The sequence below is a fragment of the Eleutherodactylus coqui genome, chromosome 1 (genome assembly GCF_035609145.1).
Source record: "Eleutherodactylus coqui strain aEleCoq1 chromosome 1, aEleCoq1.hap1, whole genome shotgun sequence".
Classification (NCBI taxonomy): domain Eukaryota; kingdom Metazoa; phylum Chordata; class Amphibia; order Anura; family Eleutherodactylidae; genus Eleutherodactylus; species Eleutherodactylus coqui.
In genome coordinates, this window is record NC_089837.1 from 279,344,146 (window position 1) to 279,358,294 (window position 14,149).

At 47.1% G+C, this 14,149-nt stretch overlaps 1 protein-coding gene across 1 annotated transcript in view; it reads left to right on the forward strand.

Moving 5' to 3' along the window:
• Window positions 1–14,149, forward strand: part of ACACA (acetyl-CoA carboxylase alpha) — an 856,108-nt gene that overhangs the window by 742,592 nt on the left and 99,367 nt on the right. Inside the window, exon 50 of the mRNA XM_066609221.1 lies at window positions 12,122–12,299. Coding sequence (XP_066465318.1) covers window positions 12,122–12,299 — 178 coding nt within the window. The remainder of the gene's footprint in view (window positions 1–12,121; window positions 12,300–14,149) is intronic.

Below are 14,149 nucleotides of genomic sequence, written 5' to 3' on the forward strand. Positions count from 1 at the left end.
GGATTTGCAGCAGTGGACGGCGCAGAACTGCGTGTTGACGATAGGTTGCTCGAAGCACTTTCTGCCATCCAGGACAGGACCTGCTCACACTGCTCATTTTCTAATAACCGTCTCCCGCGTGGACCCATTAATTGGGCGATGAATGTGGGGACGCCAGAAACGTGCCTCTCTCCTAATCGCGCAGCAGTCGGCTGCGGCACACCTGGATCAGGAGCTTGGCCTGTGCCCACACCCTGACTTGGCCCTCCGCGTCCTCGGCCGCGTCCACGTCCTCTAGGCCTACCCCTACCCCTCAGCATGCTGTATTACCAGTGATTTGATTTCACAGGCAGGAAATAAATTGGCGCAAGACTGCAGGCCAAATATAATTTTTGCCCTTTTGGGAAAACGAAAGGCCCCACTGCCTCTAGTGAATGAATAATCTAAGTTTAATAACTGTGCTGTGTCCCTGCTTATGTGTCACAGAACGTGAGGGTAGCAGAGTTATTATAACTCTGGCAGAGCAGGTATTTTTTTTCCCAATTAAGGAAAGCAAATGGCGAAGCCAGCAGTAAAGCGTAGCTGGCTGCGTATGATTTAGCAATGTTTTTCACGCAGCTCACACGTGTCCACAGGCGTTAGGACGGACAGAGGCTGGACAAATAGATTTGTTTTCAGTTTTTTCCCACCAAAAGGCAGCACTGCGTATATTCAATGAACATGAGAAGTGTAATAACTGTGCTCTGTCCCTGCTTATGTGTCACAGAACGTGAGGGTAGCAGAGTTATTATAACTCTGGCAGAGCAGGTATTTTTTTTCCCAATTAAGGAAAGCAAATGGCGAAGCCAGCAGTAAAGCGTAGCTGGCTGCGTATGATTTAGCAATGTTTTTCACGCAGCTCACACGTGTCCACAGGCGTTAGGACGGACAGAGGCTGGACAAATAGATTTGTTTTCAGTTTTTTCCCACCAAAAGGCAGCACTGCGTATATTCAATGAACATGAGAAGTGTAATAACTGTGCTGTGTCCCTGCTTATGTGTCACAGAACGTGAGGGTAGCAGAGTTATTATAACTCTGGCAGAGCAGGTATTTTTTTTCCCAATTAAGGAAAGCAAATGGCGAAGCCAGCAGTAAAGCGTAGCTGGCTGCGTATGATTTAGCAATGTTTTTCACGCAGCTCACACGTGTCCACAGGCGTTAGGACGGACAGAGGCTGGACAAATAGATTTGTTTTCAGTTTTTTCCCACCAAAAGGCAGCACTGCGTATATTCAATGAACATGAGAAGTGTAATAACTGTGCTGTGTCCCTGCTTATGTGTCACAGAACGTGAGGGTAGCAGAGTTATTATAACTCTGGCAGAGCAGGTATTTTTTTTCCCAATTAAGGAAAGCAAATGGCGAAGCCAGCAGTAAAGCGTAGCTGGCTGCGTATGATTTAGCAATGTTTTTCACGCAGCTCACACGTGTCCACAGGCGTTAGGACGGACAGAGGCTGGACAAATAGATTTGTTTTCAGTTTTTTCCCACCAAAAGGCAGCACTGCGTATATTCAATGAACATGAGAAGTGTAATAACTGTGCTGTGTCCCTGCTTATGTGTCACAGAACGTGAGGGTAGCAGAGTTATTATAACTCTGGCAGAGCAGGTATTTTTTTTCCCAATTAAGGAAAGCAAATGGCGAAGCCAGCAGTAAAGCGTAGCTGGCTGCGTATGATTTAGCAATGTTTTTCACGCAGCTCACACGTGTCCACAGGCGTTAGGACGGACAGAGGCTGGACAAATAGATTTGTTTTCAGTTTTTTCCCACCAAAAGGCAGCACTGCGTATATTCAATGAACATGAGAAGTGTAATAACTGTGCTGTGTCCCTGCTTATGTGTCACAGAACGTGAGGGTAGCAGAGTTATTATAACTCTGGCAGAGCAGGTATTTTTTTTCCCAATTAAGGAAAGCAAATGGCGAAGCCAGCAGTAAAGCGTAGCTGGGTGCGTATGATTTAGCAATGTTTTTCACGCAGCTCACACGTGTCCACCGCCCGTAAGGACGGACACAGGCTGGACAAATAGATTTGTTTCCACTTGTTTTTCCACCAAAAGGCAGCACTGCGTATATTCTATGAATAATAACTGTGTTGTGGCCCTGCCTATACAATTCTTTCCCTGCAGTATCAATGGAGGGTGGAATGCTCTGCAGAGGCGATTTTGAGAAGCCCAAAAAAAATGCAGCACAGCTAACAGCAGCCTGGACAGTACTGCACACGGATAAATATGGCCCTAGAAAGGACCGTTGAGGTTCTTGAAGGCTACACGCACTCCTAACACTCTCCCTGCCTATGCAGCACTTCTGTCCCTAATGCCAGGTGCAACGCTCTGCAGAGCCGATTTTGAGAAGAAAAAAAATGCCACTGCTAACAGCAGCCAACACACAGCTATCAGTGGCCCTAATAAGGACCTTTGGGGGGTCTTGAAGCCTACACTAACTACCAATTCTTTCCCTACAGCAGCTCCGGTATAAACAGCACTGTCCCTCATCTAACTCACACCGCATCTGAGGCGAGCCGCGGGAGGGGCCGACTTTTATATTAGGCGAACACCTGATCTCGCCAGCCACTCACAGCAGGGGGGTGGTATAGGGCTTAAACGTTGCAGGGGGAAGTTGTAATGCCTTCCCTGTCTTTCAATTGGCCAGAAAAGCGCGCTAACGTCTCAGGGAAGGAAGTGAAAGTAACCAGAACACCGCATGGTGTTCGTTACGAATAACGAACATCCCGAACACCCTAATATTCGCACGAATATCAAGCTCGGACGAACGCGTTCGCTCATCTCTAGTAGCCACCTCTAACTGATATAACAGCTTTACACAATTGAGGCATTCTTTCTACAATTGCATTCAGATATTGTTTAGAAATTTCTTCCCAGCATTATTACATTAGTTCCCAGAAATATGCTGTACTTGGAGGTTGCTTTGTTTTCACCCTTTTTTGCAGTTCATCCCAAACAAGCTCAATGGGGTTTAAGTCTTGAGACTCTGCCGGCCACTCCAGTTCTCTGAAGCCTACCAGCCTCTTCTTGTCTAAGGGCGCCCACCCACTGGCGATTTTTTTTCCCTGCGAAATTCGCAGCATTTTTTTCTCTGCAGGGGTCTATGGGACTTGTAATGTTAAAATCGCGATCGCGCAAAATCGCGATTTCGCGGTAAATTGCGATTTTGCGCGATCGCGATTTTAACATTACAAGTCCCATAGACCCCTGCAGAGAAAAAAATGCTGCGAATTTCGCAGGAAAAAAAATCACCAGTGGGTGGGCGCCCTTAAGTAGTTCTGACATAACCTAGAAATGTTTTTTATTGTCTTGCTATAATATGAACCCCTGATCAAAAGGGTGTTGCGTGGCGTAGCCCTTTCTGTTCAGTGTGCCAGTCACTCTGTGCAAGTTGGCCAACTCTGGACCCAACAAAATCCCAAAGCCATCACGCTACTTCTTCTATGTTTGACAGTTGGTGTCACACACTCAAAAACCAGCCTTTCACCTACTCAATGGTATACAAAAACCCTGGGTGATGTACCAAAGATATTATATGTTGGTTCATCAGTCCATAAGTGGAAGTGCTGCATGGCCCATGCAAGTCTTTTTTTTATTTTTTAATCTTAGCAGTGGATTTTATTGATACTTAAAGGGGTTGTCCCGCAAAATGAAGTAAAGGTAAACACTTCTGTATGGCCATATACATGCACTTTGTAATATACATCGTGCATTAAATATTGGCCATACAGAAGTTATATACTTACCCCCCCCCCCCCCCCCCCCCGGTGTTGGCGTCCCCGTCTCCAAGGCGCCGACCGAAGCCTTCTTCTGCCTCGATTAGACACACTTGCGCAGTCTGCCTCTTCTGTCCCGTTGAAGGGGCCGCTCCAGCGTGCTCGCGCCACACAGGTCGTCTGCGCATGCGAAGACCAGGAAACTGTACTGACTGCTTACTTGGCTTTCTTGGCAATTTCTCTGTAGAACAGACCTACACTTCTAAGGGTTGTAATTGTCTGTCTGTCTTCTTTGATAAATTGCCTTTTTCTTGCCATTATAATAGTAATGTGTTCTGTCCTGAAGTATAAAACTGTCCAACTCCTGCCCTAGAGGGTGTTCTAATGCATCCTGATCCAACAAAGGTTATATAGAATCACTAGCTAATACCTGACTTTGCACAAGTTAATTTGGTACAGGTGTTTACATGTTGTTCGCATGGAACATTTTATAGAGTCATGCTTCAGAGGAACTGAGGAATAAAATATGTATACACATAAAGGCGCGTTAGATTCTTCTCAGACTGCATATACCAATGTCCCTCTGCAGAACGTACCACCCCTCCCACTCTCCTCGCTTTTTACACCCTTTTTATTCAAATTTAACCCCAGACTGGAGGTTGCAGCCCCTTCTTAGCCCTAAAGGCATGCTCCATCCCTGCAGTCTATGGACGCTTCCTTATGTACTTTACAGCCTTTCACTATATTCTCCTTAGTATATACACATACAGGTGAGGTAGAGTCTCCTCAGTATATACACATTGAGTTGAGGTAGATTCTCCTCAGTATATGCACACAGAGGTCAGTTAGATTCTCCTTAGTATATACACATAGAGGTGAGGTAGATTCTCCTCAACATATACACATAGAGGTGAGGTAGATTCTCTTCAGTATACAAATCATTTCCCTAAGTTTTATGGTTTCTGAGAAAAGAACTGTCATGTATCCTGGATTTTCACAGTTTTTCACGCTTGGAATTGAATATTGAAGTTGCAACTCCTTTACTTTTCCTATTAGGATGTAAAGAATGGTTGTGGCAAATTTCAAGTTTGTATGACACTGGGAAGTTACATAACATAGGAGTGCACTTACTTTTGCACTTAGCATTGAGTAATTAAGTCGTGACTCATTTGCCTTTTCTGTTTAGGATGTAAAGAATGGTTGTGTCAAATTTCAAGTTTGTACGACACCAGTAAGTTAGAGAATTAGATTAGGTACTTTATGTAAGGGTGCACTTACTTTTGCAATTATCATTGAATAATCAAGTTATGACCCCCTTTACTTTTTCTATTTAGGAGCTAAGGAATGGTCGTGCCATATTTCATGTTTGTACAACAGTGGGAAGTTAGAGAATTAGATTAGGCAAATTACATAGGGGGTCACTTACGTTTGCACTTAACATTGAATAATCAAGTTGTGACCCCGTTACTTTTCCTATTTAGGATCTAAAGAATGGCTGTGCCAAATTCCACGTTTGTACTATACTGGGAAGTTAGAGAATTAGTGGTGAGTCAGTGAGTCAGTCAGTCAGTGAGGGCTTTCGCCTTCGTAGATAGGAATAGTTTGCATACAATTTCAAATCATAATGTGCTTTCTCTGCTGCGGAGCAGTTGCCTTTGATGTATTCCTTGAGAAAAAAAGAGGCATCAACAGACTCCCAAGGTTGCTGTGATGATAGCACACTGGTAGGATGGTATATGTACATGATGATGGCTGATTCTAAGTGGATTCACTAACTAAAGATAAGATCTAATCAGTGGTAAACATAACAAGTAACATATATGGTAAGGTATTCACAAATATTGTCCCGTTTAGACGGGACGACAGTCGTTGAAACAACTGCATGAGCACTGACATCACCGCTAAGATCTGTGGTGCTCGTGCAGAGCGTTTAGACATGCAGACTTCACCACTGGATCGTGGGCTTCTTTCTCAGCGCTTCACATTCAGTAAGTGTTTTACATGCAATAACAAGCCCGTGATCCAGCGATGTTTTCTACGCTGACTTAAGGTTAGTGATAACTAATAGTAAACGATTTTTTTGTATTTACACTGGACAATTATCGCTTAAAGTTGTTTGACTGAATTCTGAGCGATAATCGTCCCATGTAAATTGGCCTGAAACCAAGAAAAGTGAGCAGGTGCAAATATTGCACAAATTCACAAAAACAAACCTTGTTATAGAATGAAACACCTATTTAAAGTGCATGTAATTACAAAATAGAGGACATATCCACTAGACCCGGTTCCGACATAGCTTATAGACAAGTCGAAAATTTGACTTAATACTTGGATAGTCAGATAGATTTGCATTTGGTTAAAAGATAGATATCAGTGTTGTTGTTAACGGAGTATATTCGGAATAGGGAATAGTTACAAATGGTGACCACAAGGATCTGTTCTGGGTCCTATTCCTTTTAATATGTTCATTAGGCATTTAAAATTAGGGTTGTAAACGTTTCATTTAAACATTGTATTAGGGACTGCTCTGCATTAAAATGCTTCTGGGGATCACTTTTCTTGAAGCATGTCATACTGTAGATACATGGTTTTACACTTTACAAAGACTAAACAGGAAAATGAATAATATTTAGAGATGAGCGAGCACCAAAATGCTCGGGTGCTCGTTACTCGGGACGAAATTATCGCGATGCTCGAGGATTCGTTTCGAGTAACGAACCCCATTGAAGTCGACCCGAGCATTTTTGTATATCGCCGATGCTCGCTAAGGTTTTCATTTGTGAAAATCTGCGCAATTCAAGAAAGTGATGGGAACGACACAGCAACGGATAGGGCAGGCGAGGGGCTACATGTTGGGCTGCATCTCAAGTTTCCAGGTCCCACTATTAAGCCACAATAGCGGCAAGAGTGCCCCCCGCCCAACAACTTTTACTTCTGAAAAGCCCTCATTAGTAATGCATACCTTAGCTAAGCACCACACTACCTCCAACAAAGCACAATCACTGCCTGCATGACACTCCGCTGCCACTTCTCCTGGGTTACATGCTGCCCAACCCCCCAGCACGACCCAGTGTCCACAGCGCACACCAAAGTGTCCCTGCGCAGCCTTCAGCTGCACTTATGCCACACCACCCTCATGTCTATTTATAAGTGCGTCTGCCATGAGGAGGAACCGCAGGCACACACTGCAGAGGGTTGGCACGGCTAGGCAGCGACCCTCTTTAAAAGGGGCGGGGCGATAGCCCACAATGCTGTACAGAAGCAATAAGAAATATAATCCTGTGCCACCGCCATCAGGAGCTGCACACGTGGGCATAGCAATGGGGAACCTATGTGCCACACACTATTCATTCTGTCAAGGTGTCTGCATGCCCCAGTCAGACCGCGTTTTTTTATAAATAGTCACAGGCAGGTACAACTCCGCAATGGGAATTCCGTGTGCACCCACAGCATGGGTGGCTCCCTGGAACCCACCTGCGGTACATAAATATATCCCATTGCATTGCCCATCACAGCTGAGGTAATGTCATGTTAAATGCAGGTGGGCTTCGGCCCACACTGCATGCCCCAGTCAGACTGGGGTTCTTTAGAAGTGGACACATGCAGTTACAACTCCGTGTGGACCGACAGCATGGGTGGGTGCCAGGAAGCCACCGGCGGTACATAAATATATCCCATTGCAGTGCCCATCACAGCTGAGGTAACGTCCGATTAAATGCAGGTGGGCTTCGGCCCACACTGCATGCCCCAGTCAGACTGGGGTTCTTTAGAAGTGGACACATGCAGTTACAACTCCCTGTGGACCCACAGCATGGGTGGGTGCCAGGAAGCCACCGGCAGTACATAAATATATCCCATTGCATTGCCCATCACAGCTGATGTAACGTCAGCTTTAATGCAGGTGGGCAAAAAATTAATTGGATTACACTGTAGGCGAGGGCCCCAAAAAATTGGTGTACCAACAGTACTAATGTACGTCAGAAAAATTGCCCATGCCCAACAAAGGGGGCAGGTGAAACCCATTAATCGCTTTGGTTAATGTGGCTTAATTGGTAACTAGGCCTGGAGGCAGCCCAGTTAAAATAAAAATTGGTTCAGGTGAAAGTTTCAACGCTTTAATGAGCATTGAAACGTATAAAAATTGTTTACAAAAATTATATGACTGAGCCTTGTGGGCCTAAGAAAAATTGCCCGTTCGGCGTGATTACGTGAGGTTTCAGGAGGAGGAGCAGGAGGAGGAGGATGAATAGAATACACAGATTGATGAAGCAAAAAGGTCCCCGTTTTTGATGGTGATAGAGAACGATGCTTCCATCCGCAGGTGCAGCCTACGTATTGCTTAGGTATCGCTGCTGTCCGCTGGTGGAGAAGAGAAGTCTGGGGAAATCCAGGCTTTGTTCATCTTGATGAGTGTAAGCCTGTCGGCACTGTCGGTTGACGGGCGGGTACGCTTATCCATGATGATTCCCCCAGCCGCACTAAACACCCTCTCTGACAAGACGCTAGCCGCAGGACAAGCAAGCACCTCCAAGGCATACAGCGCGAGTTCAGGCCATGTGTCCAGCTTCGACACCCAGTAGTTGTAGGGGCCAGAGGCGTCACCGAGGACGGTCGTGCGATCGGCTACGTACTCCCTCACCATCCTTTTACAGTGCTCCCGCCGACTCAGCCTTGACTGGGGAGCGGTGACACAGTCTTGCTGGGGAGCCATAAAGCTGGCAAAGGCCTTGGAGAATGTTCCCCTGCCTGCGCTGTACATGCTGCCTAATCTCTGCGCCTCCCCTGCTACCTGGCCCTCGGAACTGCACCTTCTGCCACTAGCGCTGTCGGATGGGAATGTTACCATCAGTTTGTCTGCCAGGGTCCTGTGGTATAGCATTACTCTCGAACCCCTTTCCTCTTCGGGTATGAGAGTGGAAAGGTTCTCCTTATACCGTGGGTCGAGCAGTGTGTACACCCAGTAATCCGTAGTGGCCAGAATGCATGTAACGCGAGGGTCTCGAGAAAGGCATCCTATCATGAAGTCAGCCATATGTGCCAGGGTACCTGTACGCAACACATGGCTGTCCTCACTAGGAAGATCACTTTCAGGATCCTCCTCCTCCTACGGCCATACACGCTGAAAGGATAACAGGCAAGCAGCATGGGTACCCTCAGCAGTAGGCCAAGCTGTCTCTTCCCCCTCCTCCTCATGCTCCTCCCCCTCCTCCTCAACGCGCTGAGATATAGACATGAGGGTGCTCTGACTATCCAGCGACATATTGTCTTCCCCCGCCTCCGTTTCCAAGCGCAAAGCGTCTGCCTTTATGCTTTGCAGGGAACTTCTCAAGAGGCATAGCAGAGGAATGGTGACGCTAATGATTGCAGCATCCCCGCTCACCATCTGGGTAGACTCCTCAAATTTTCCAAGGACCTGGCAGATGGCTGCCAACCAGGCCCACTCTTCTGTAAAGAATTAAGGAGGCTGACTCCCACTACGCCGCCCATGTTGGAGTTGGTATTCCACTATAGCTCTACGCTGCTCATAGAGTCTGGCCAACATGTGGAGCGTAGAGTTCCACCGTGTGGGCACGTTGCACAGCAGTCGGTACACTGGCAGATTAAACCGATGTTGCAGGGTCCGCAGGGTGGCAGCGTCCGTCTTGGACTTGCGGAAATGTGCGCTGACCCGGCGCACCTTTCCGAGCAGGTATGACAAGTGTGGGTAGCTTTTCAGAAAGCGCTGAACCACCAAATTAAAGACATGGGCCAGGCATGGCACGTGCGTGAGGCTGCCGAGCTGCAGAGCCGCCACCAGGTTACGGCCGTTGTCACACACGACCATGCCCGGTTGGAGGCTCAGCAGCGAAAGCCAGCGGTCGGTCTGCTCTGTCAGACCCTGCAGCAGTTCATGGGCCGTGTTCCTCTTCTCTCCTAAGCTGAGTAGTTTCAGCACGGCCTGCTGACGCTTGCCCACCACTGTGCTGCCACGCCGCGCGACACCGACTGCTGGCGACGTGCTGCTGCTGACACATCTTGATTGCGAGACAGAGGTTGCGTTGGAGGAGGAGGAGGAGGAGGGTGCTTTAGTGGAGGAAGCATACACCGCCGCAGATACCACCACCGAGCTGGGGCCCGCAATTCTGGGGGTGGGTAGGACGTGAGCGGTCCCAGGCTCTGACTTGGTCCCAGACTCTACTAAATTCACCCAATGTGCCGTCAGGGAGATATAGTGGCCCTGCCCGCCTGTGCTTGTCCATGTGTCCGTTGTTAGTGGGCCTTGGCAGTAACTGCGTTGGTGAGGGCGCGTACAATGTTGCGGGAGACGTGGTCGTGCAGGGCTGGGACGGCACATCGGGAAAAGTAGTGGCGACTGGGAACCGAGTAGCGCGGGGCCGCCGCCGCCATCATGCTTTTGAAAGCCTACGTTTCCACAAGCCTATACAGCAGCATCTCCAGACTGATCAATTTGGCTATGTGCACGTTTAACGCTTGAGCGTGCGGGTGCGTGGCGGCGTACTTGCGCTCAAACAGTTGCGCTAGCGACGTCTGGACACTGCGCTGAGAGACATTGCTGGATGGGGCCGAAGACAGCGGAGGCGAGGGTGTGGGTGCAGGCCGGTAGGCACTCGTGCCTGTGTCCTCAGAGGGGGGTTGGATCTCACTGGCAGGTTGGGGCACAGGGGGAGAGGCAGTGGTGCAAACCGGAGGCGGTAAACGGCCTTCGTCCCACCTTGCGGGGTGCTTGGCCATCATATGCCTGCGCATGCTGGTGGTGGTGGCTCCCCAGCTGATCTTGGCACGACAAAGGTGGCACACCACTGTTCGTCGGTCGTCAGGCGTCTCTGTGAAAAACTGCCACACCTTAGAGCACCTAGGCCTCTGCAGGGTGGCATGGCGCGAGGGGGCGCTTTGGGAAACAGTTGGTGGATTATTCGGTCTGGCCCTGCCTCTACCCCTGGCCACCGCACTGGCTCGGCCTGTGCCCACATCCTGACTTGGGCCTCCGCGTCCTCGCCCGCGTCCACGTCCTCTAGGCCTACCCCTACCCCTCAGCATGCTGTATTACCAGTAGTGCAGAAACAGAACGCTGTAATTAAATGTGCCGCTTATTGGCCTGTGATTGGAGGCTGACTTCGCTTACGGAACGCACAGCAGAGGCAGGAAAGAATTTTGCACAAGCCTGCTGTAACACTTAGCTGGCTGCATATGAATTAGGACAACTACCCCCAGCAGAGACCCAGTACACTGAGGACGGTCACAGGCAGCCCAAATAGATTTTTTTTCCCAAATGTTTTTGGAAAGGCCCACTGCCTATATACACTAAATATGTCTTCTGTCCCTGTCTCACCACTACTGGCCCTGGACAATGTAAAATTACTGCAGACTGTTTCATTGTGGACAGGAATACAGCGGTGATGTAACAGGCAACACAGAGGCAGGAAAGAATTTTGCGCAAGCCTGCTGTAACACTTAGCTGTCTGCGTATGAATTAGGACAACTACCCCCAGCAGAGACCCAGTACACTGAGGACGGTCACAGGCAGCCCAAATAGATTTTTTTCCCAAATGTTTTTGGAAAGGCCCACTGCCTATATACACTAAATATGTCTTCTGTCCCTGCCTCACCACTACTGGCCCTGGACAATGTAAAATTACTGCAGGACGCAATGCTCTGCACGGCCGATATACAAAAAAAAAAGTGCAACACTGCAAAAAGCAGCCTCCACACTACTGCACACGGTTAGATGTGGCCCTAAGAAGGACCGTTGGGGTTCTTGAAGCCTAAAATCACTCCTAACGCTCTCCCTATAGCAGCTCCGGCACCAGCAGCACTTTCCCTGATCTCTGTCAGAATGCATCTGTGGCGAGCCGCGGGAGGGGCCGATTTATATACTCGGGTGACACCTGATCTCGCCAGCCACTCACTGCAGGGGGGTGGTATAGGGCTTGAACGTCGCAGGGGGAAGTTGTAATGCCTTCCCTGTCTTTCTATTGGCCAGAAAAGCGCGCTAACGTCTCACAGATGAAAGTGAAAGTAACTCGAACATCGCGTGGTACTCGTCACGAGTAACGAGCATCTCGAACACGCTAATACTCGAACGAGTATCAAGCTCGGACGAGTACGTTCGCTCATCTCTAATAATATTGTTTTTTTTTCAGTATCCATCAATGAGTAGTTTTTTTTTAACCTTACCTTAACTTGTAGTAGCATCTAAAATTAGGTGGTGTGCTCTGGTATGAACTCTTGCCCTATGAAGGCCCTAGGCACTTAAATAATTCTTTGATTATATGCCAGCTAACAATAGCGTTGTGCATCTTTACCAATGGAAGAATAATTCTGACTAAAATGCTGACTTTTTTCTATAATACTACAATAATAAAAATGGATTTGCTTATCTACAGATATGTATGATCAAGTACTGAAGTTTGGAGCGTACATTGTGGATGGCTTACGTGAATACCAACAGCCTGTGCTGGTGTACATACCACCTCAAGCTGAACTAAGAGGAGGGTCATGGGTAGTGATTGATCCTACGATTAATCCAAGGCACATGGAAATGTATGCTGACAAAGAGAGCAGGTAAGACCTTCTATGTTGATACTGTGCACAGTTCTTATTATTACAGGAGTCTTCATTTTGTAGTTTCCCTGCATTCTACTTTCAGCTGTTTCTGTCTAGGAATATATATTACAGTACTTGCCATAGATCTAAAGCAGTTTTGAATGATAAACATATACTGTTGGTATTTAAGTCTTCCTTGAGCAGGAAAATCTCCTAGCAATAAGGCTGGTTTCATACTGGATTTCAATTGCGGAATCTGCGATTGTCACCTGCATGGATGATACGCGGTAATCTGCGCCTATTGAAAAGATAGGAGTTTCGCATGTCCGCTCAAATGAGCAGATAGTAAATGCCATTTCCGCAAGCAGATTTTAAATTGTAGTATGTACTATTTTTGTGTAGAATCCGCACAAAAGTCAATGGAAACTGTCCAACCCACTGCCAATCTGCAATTGACATTGCAGATAGGCTGCAGGTACTTTGTCATCGCCTAGCAACGATGCAGGAAAAAGAAATACAGTGATACCTTGGGTTAAGAGTGCCTCAACTTACAAGCTTTTTGACTTGAGAGCAGGCTCTCTCCCGAACTTTTGCTTTGACTTAAAAGCAAAAACGTGGGCTGCTCGTGGCCCCATTGAAAGCAATGGCCTGCCGACAACCCCTGCAGTGATTTTTGGGAAAGGGCTTTAAATATAAGCCCTTCCCTGAAAATCATCCCTAGCTGTAGTAAAAAAATATATACTCACCTGTCCGCTGTTACCGGGGCTCAGGCGTGTCTAGCCGCCGATTGTTCTCCCTGCATTTTTAATCCTCGCCTGCTGAAAAGTTTCAGAGCAGTGCAGGGAGAACAAATGGCGGCTAGACGCGCCTGAGCCCCGGCAGCGGTAGACAGGTGAGTATATATTTTATTTTTTTACTGCAGCTAGGGATGATTTCAGTGAAGGGCTTATATTTAAAGCCCTTCCCCAAAAATCACTGTAGGGATGCTGGCGTACTATTGCTTTTAATGGGGCAACGCCATCCCCATTGAAATCAGTGGGAGAGCTTTACGATCCGGAATGGTTTAATGGCTTTTCCATTCATTTCAATGGGGAAACTGGTTTTGAGATAAGAATATTTTGGGTTAAGAGCTCCATCACAGAACGAATTAAACTCTTAACCCAAGGCACCACTGTATTTAAAAAAAAAAATCTGAACTGCGCATGACTGACGCCGAGCTTCTGCGGTCATCCGCATTACAGAAATGACAGGTACACAGTGTCATCGACTGTGGTAAGAGCTGGATTCCGCTGTGGGCTCCTGCATGTGGGATCCGACTCGTTCATGTGCAGCAGGCCTAGGAAACTTTATTCCTCCTAAACAAGTATACTCGTTTATACATTTTGTAAACTGTGATTTTGGGGATTTTCAGAATAATTTGTCATTGAAAGCAAACAATTGTACCTTGACTGTTTTGTTCTGCATAATATTGCTAATATTAAGACATGTTTGTGGTAGAATGTTTTCCTAATAATAGCAATCATTGTTACATTTGTGTACCTGACATGTATCTGTGTATGTTTTATGCAGTAAAAACATACACAGGCTTTTAACATCAAGGATATTTATCCCCCAGGGAATAAATGTCTGACCACTGTGGGTTTAATCGATGGAACCCTGATTGATTACAAGATCTGCACCCCCAAATGCCCCTGTGAATAGAGCATCGGTGCAAAGGCTCGATCGTTGTTCCATTCAGCTATCACCTATCGATTTCTGCAATTTCCAGATTTTTCAAGGACACAGTTCTTGGTATCACTGGAGCCCCCAGCAGTCGGAGCCCCATTGATTAGAAATTCATCCCCTGTTTTGTGCTTTTTTTCCTGCAG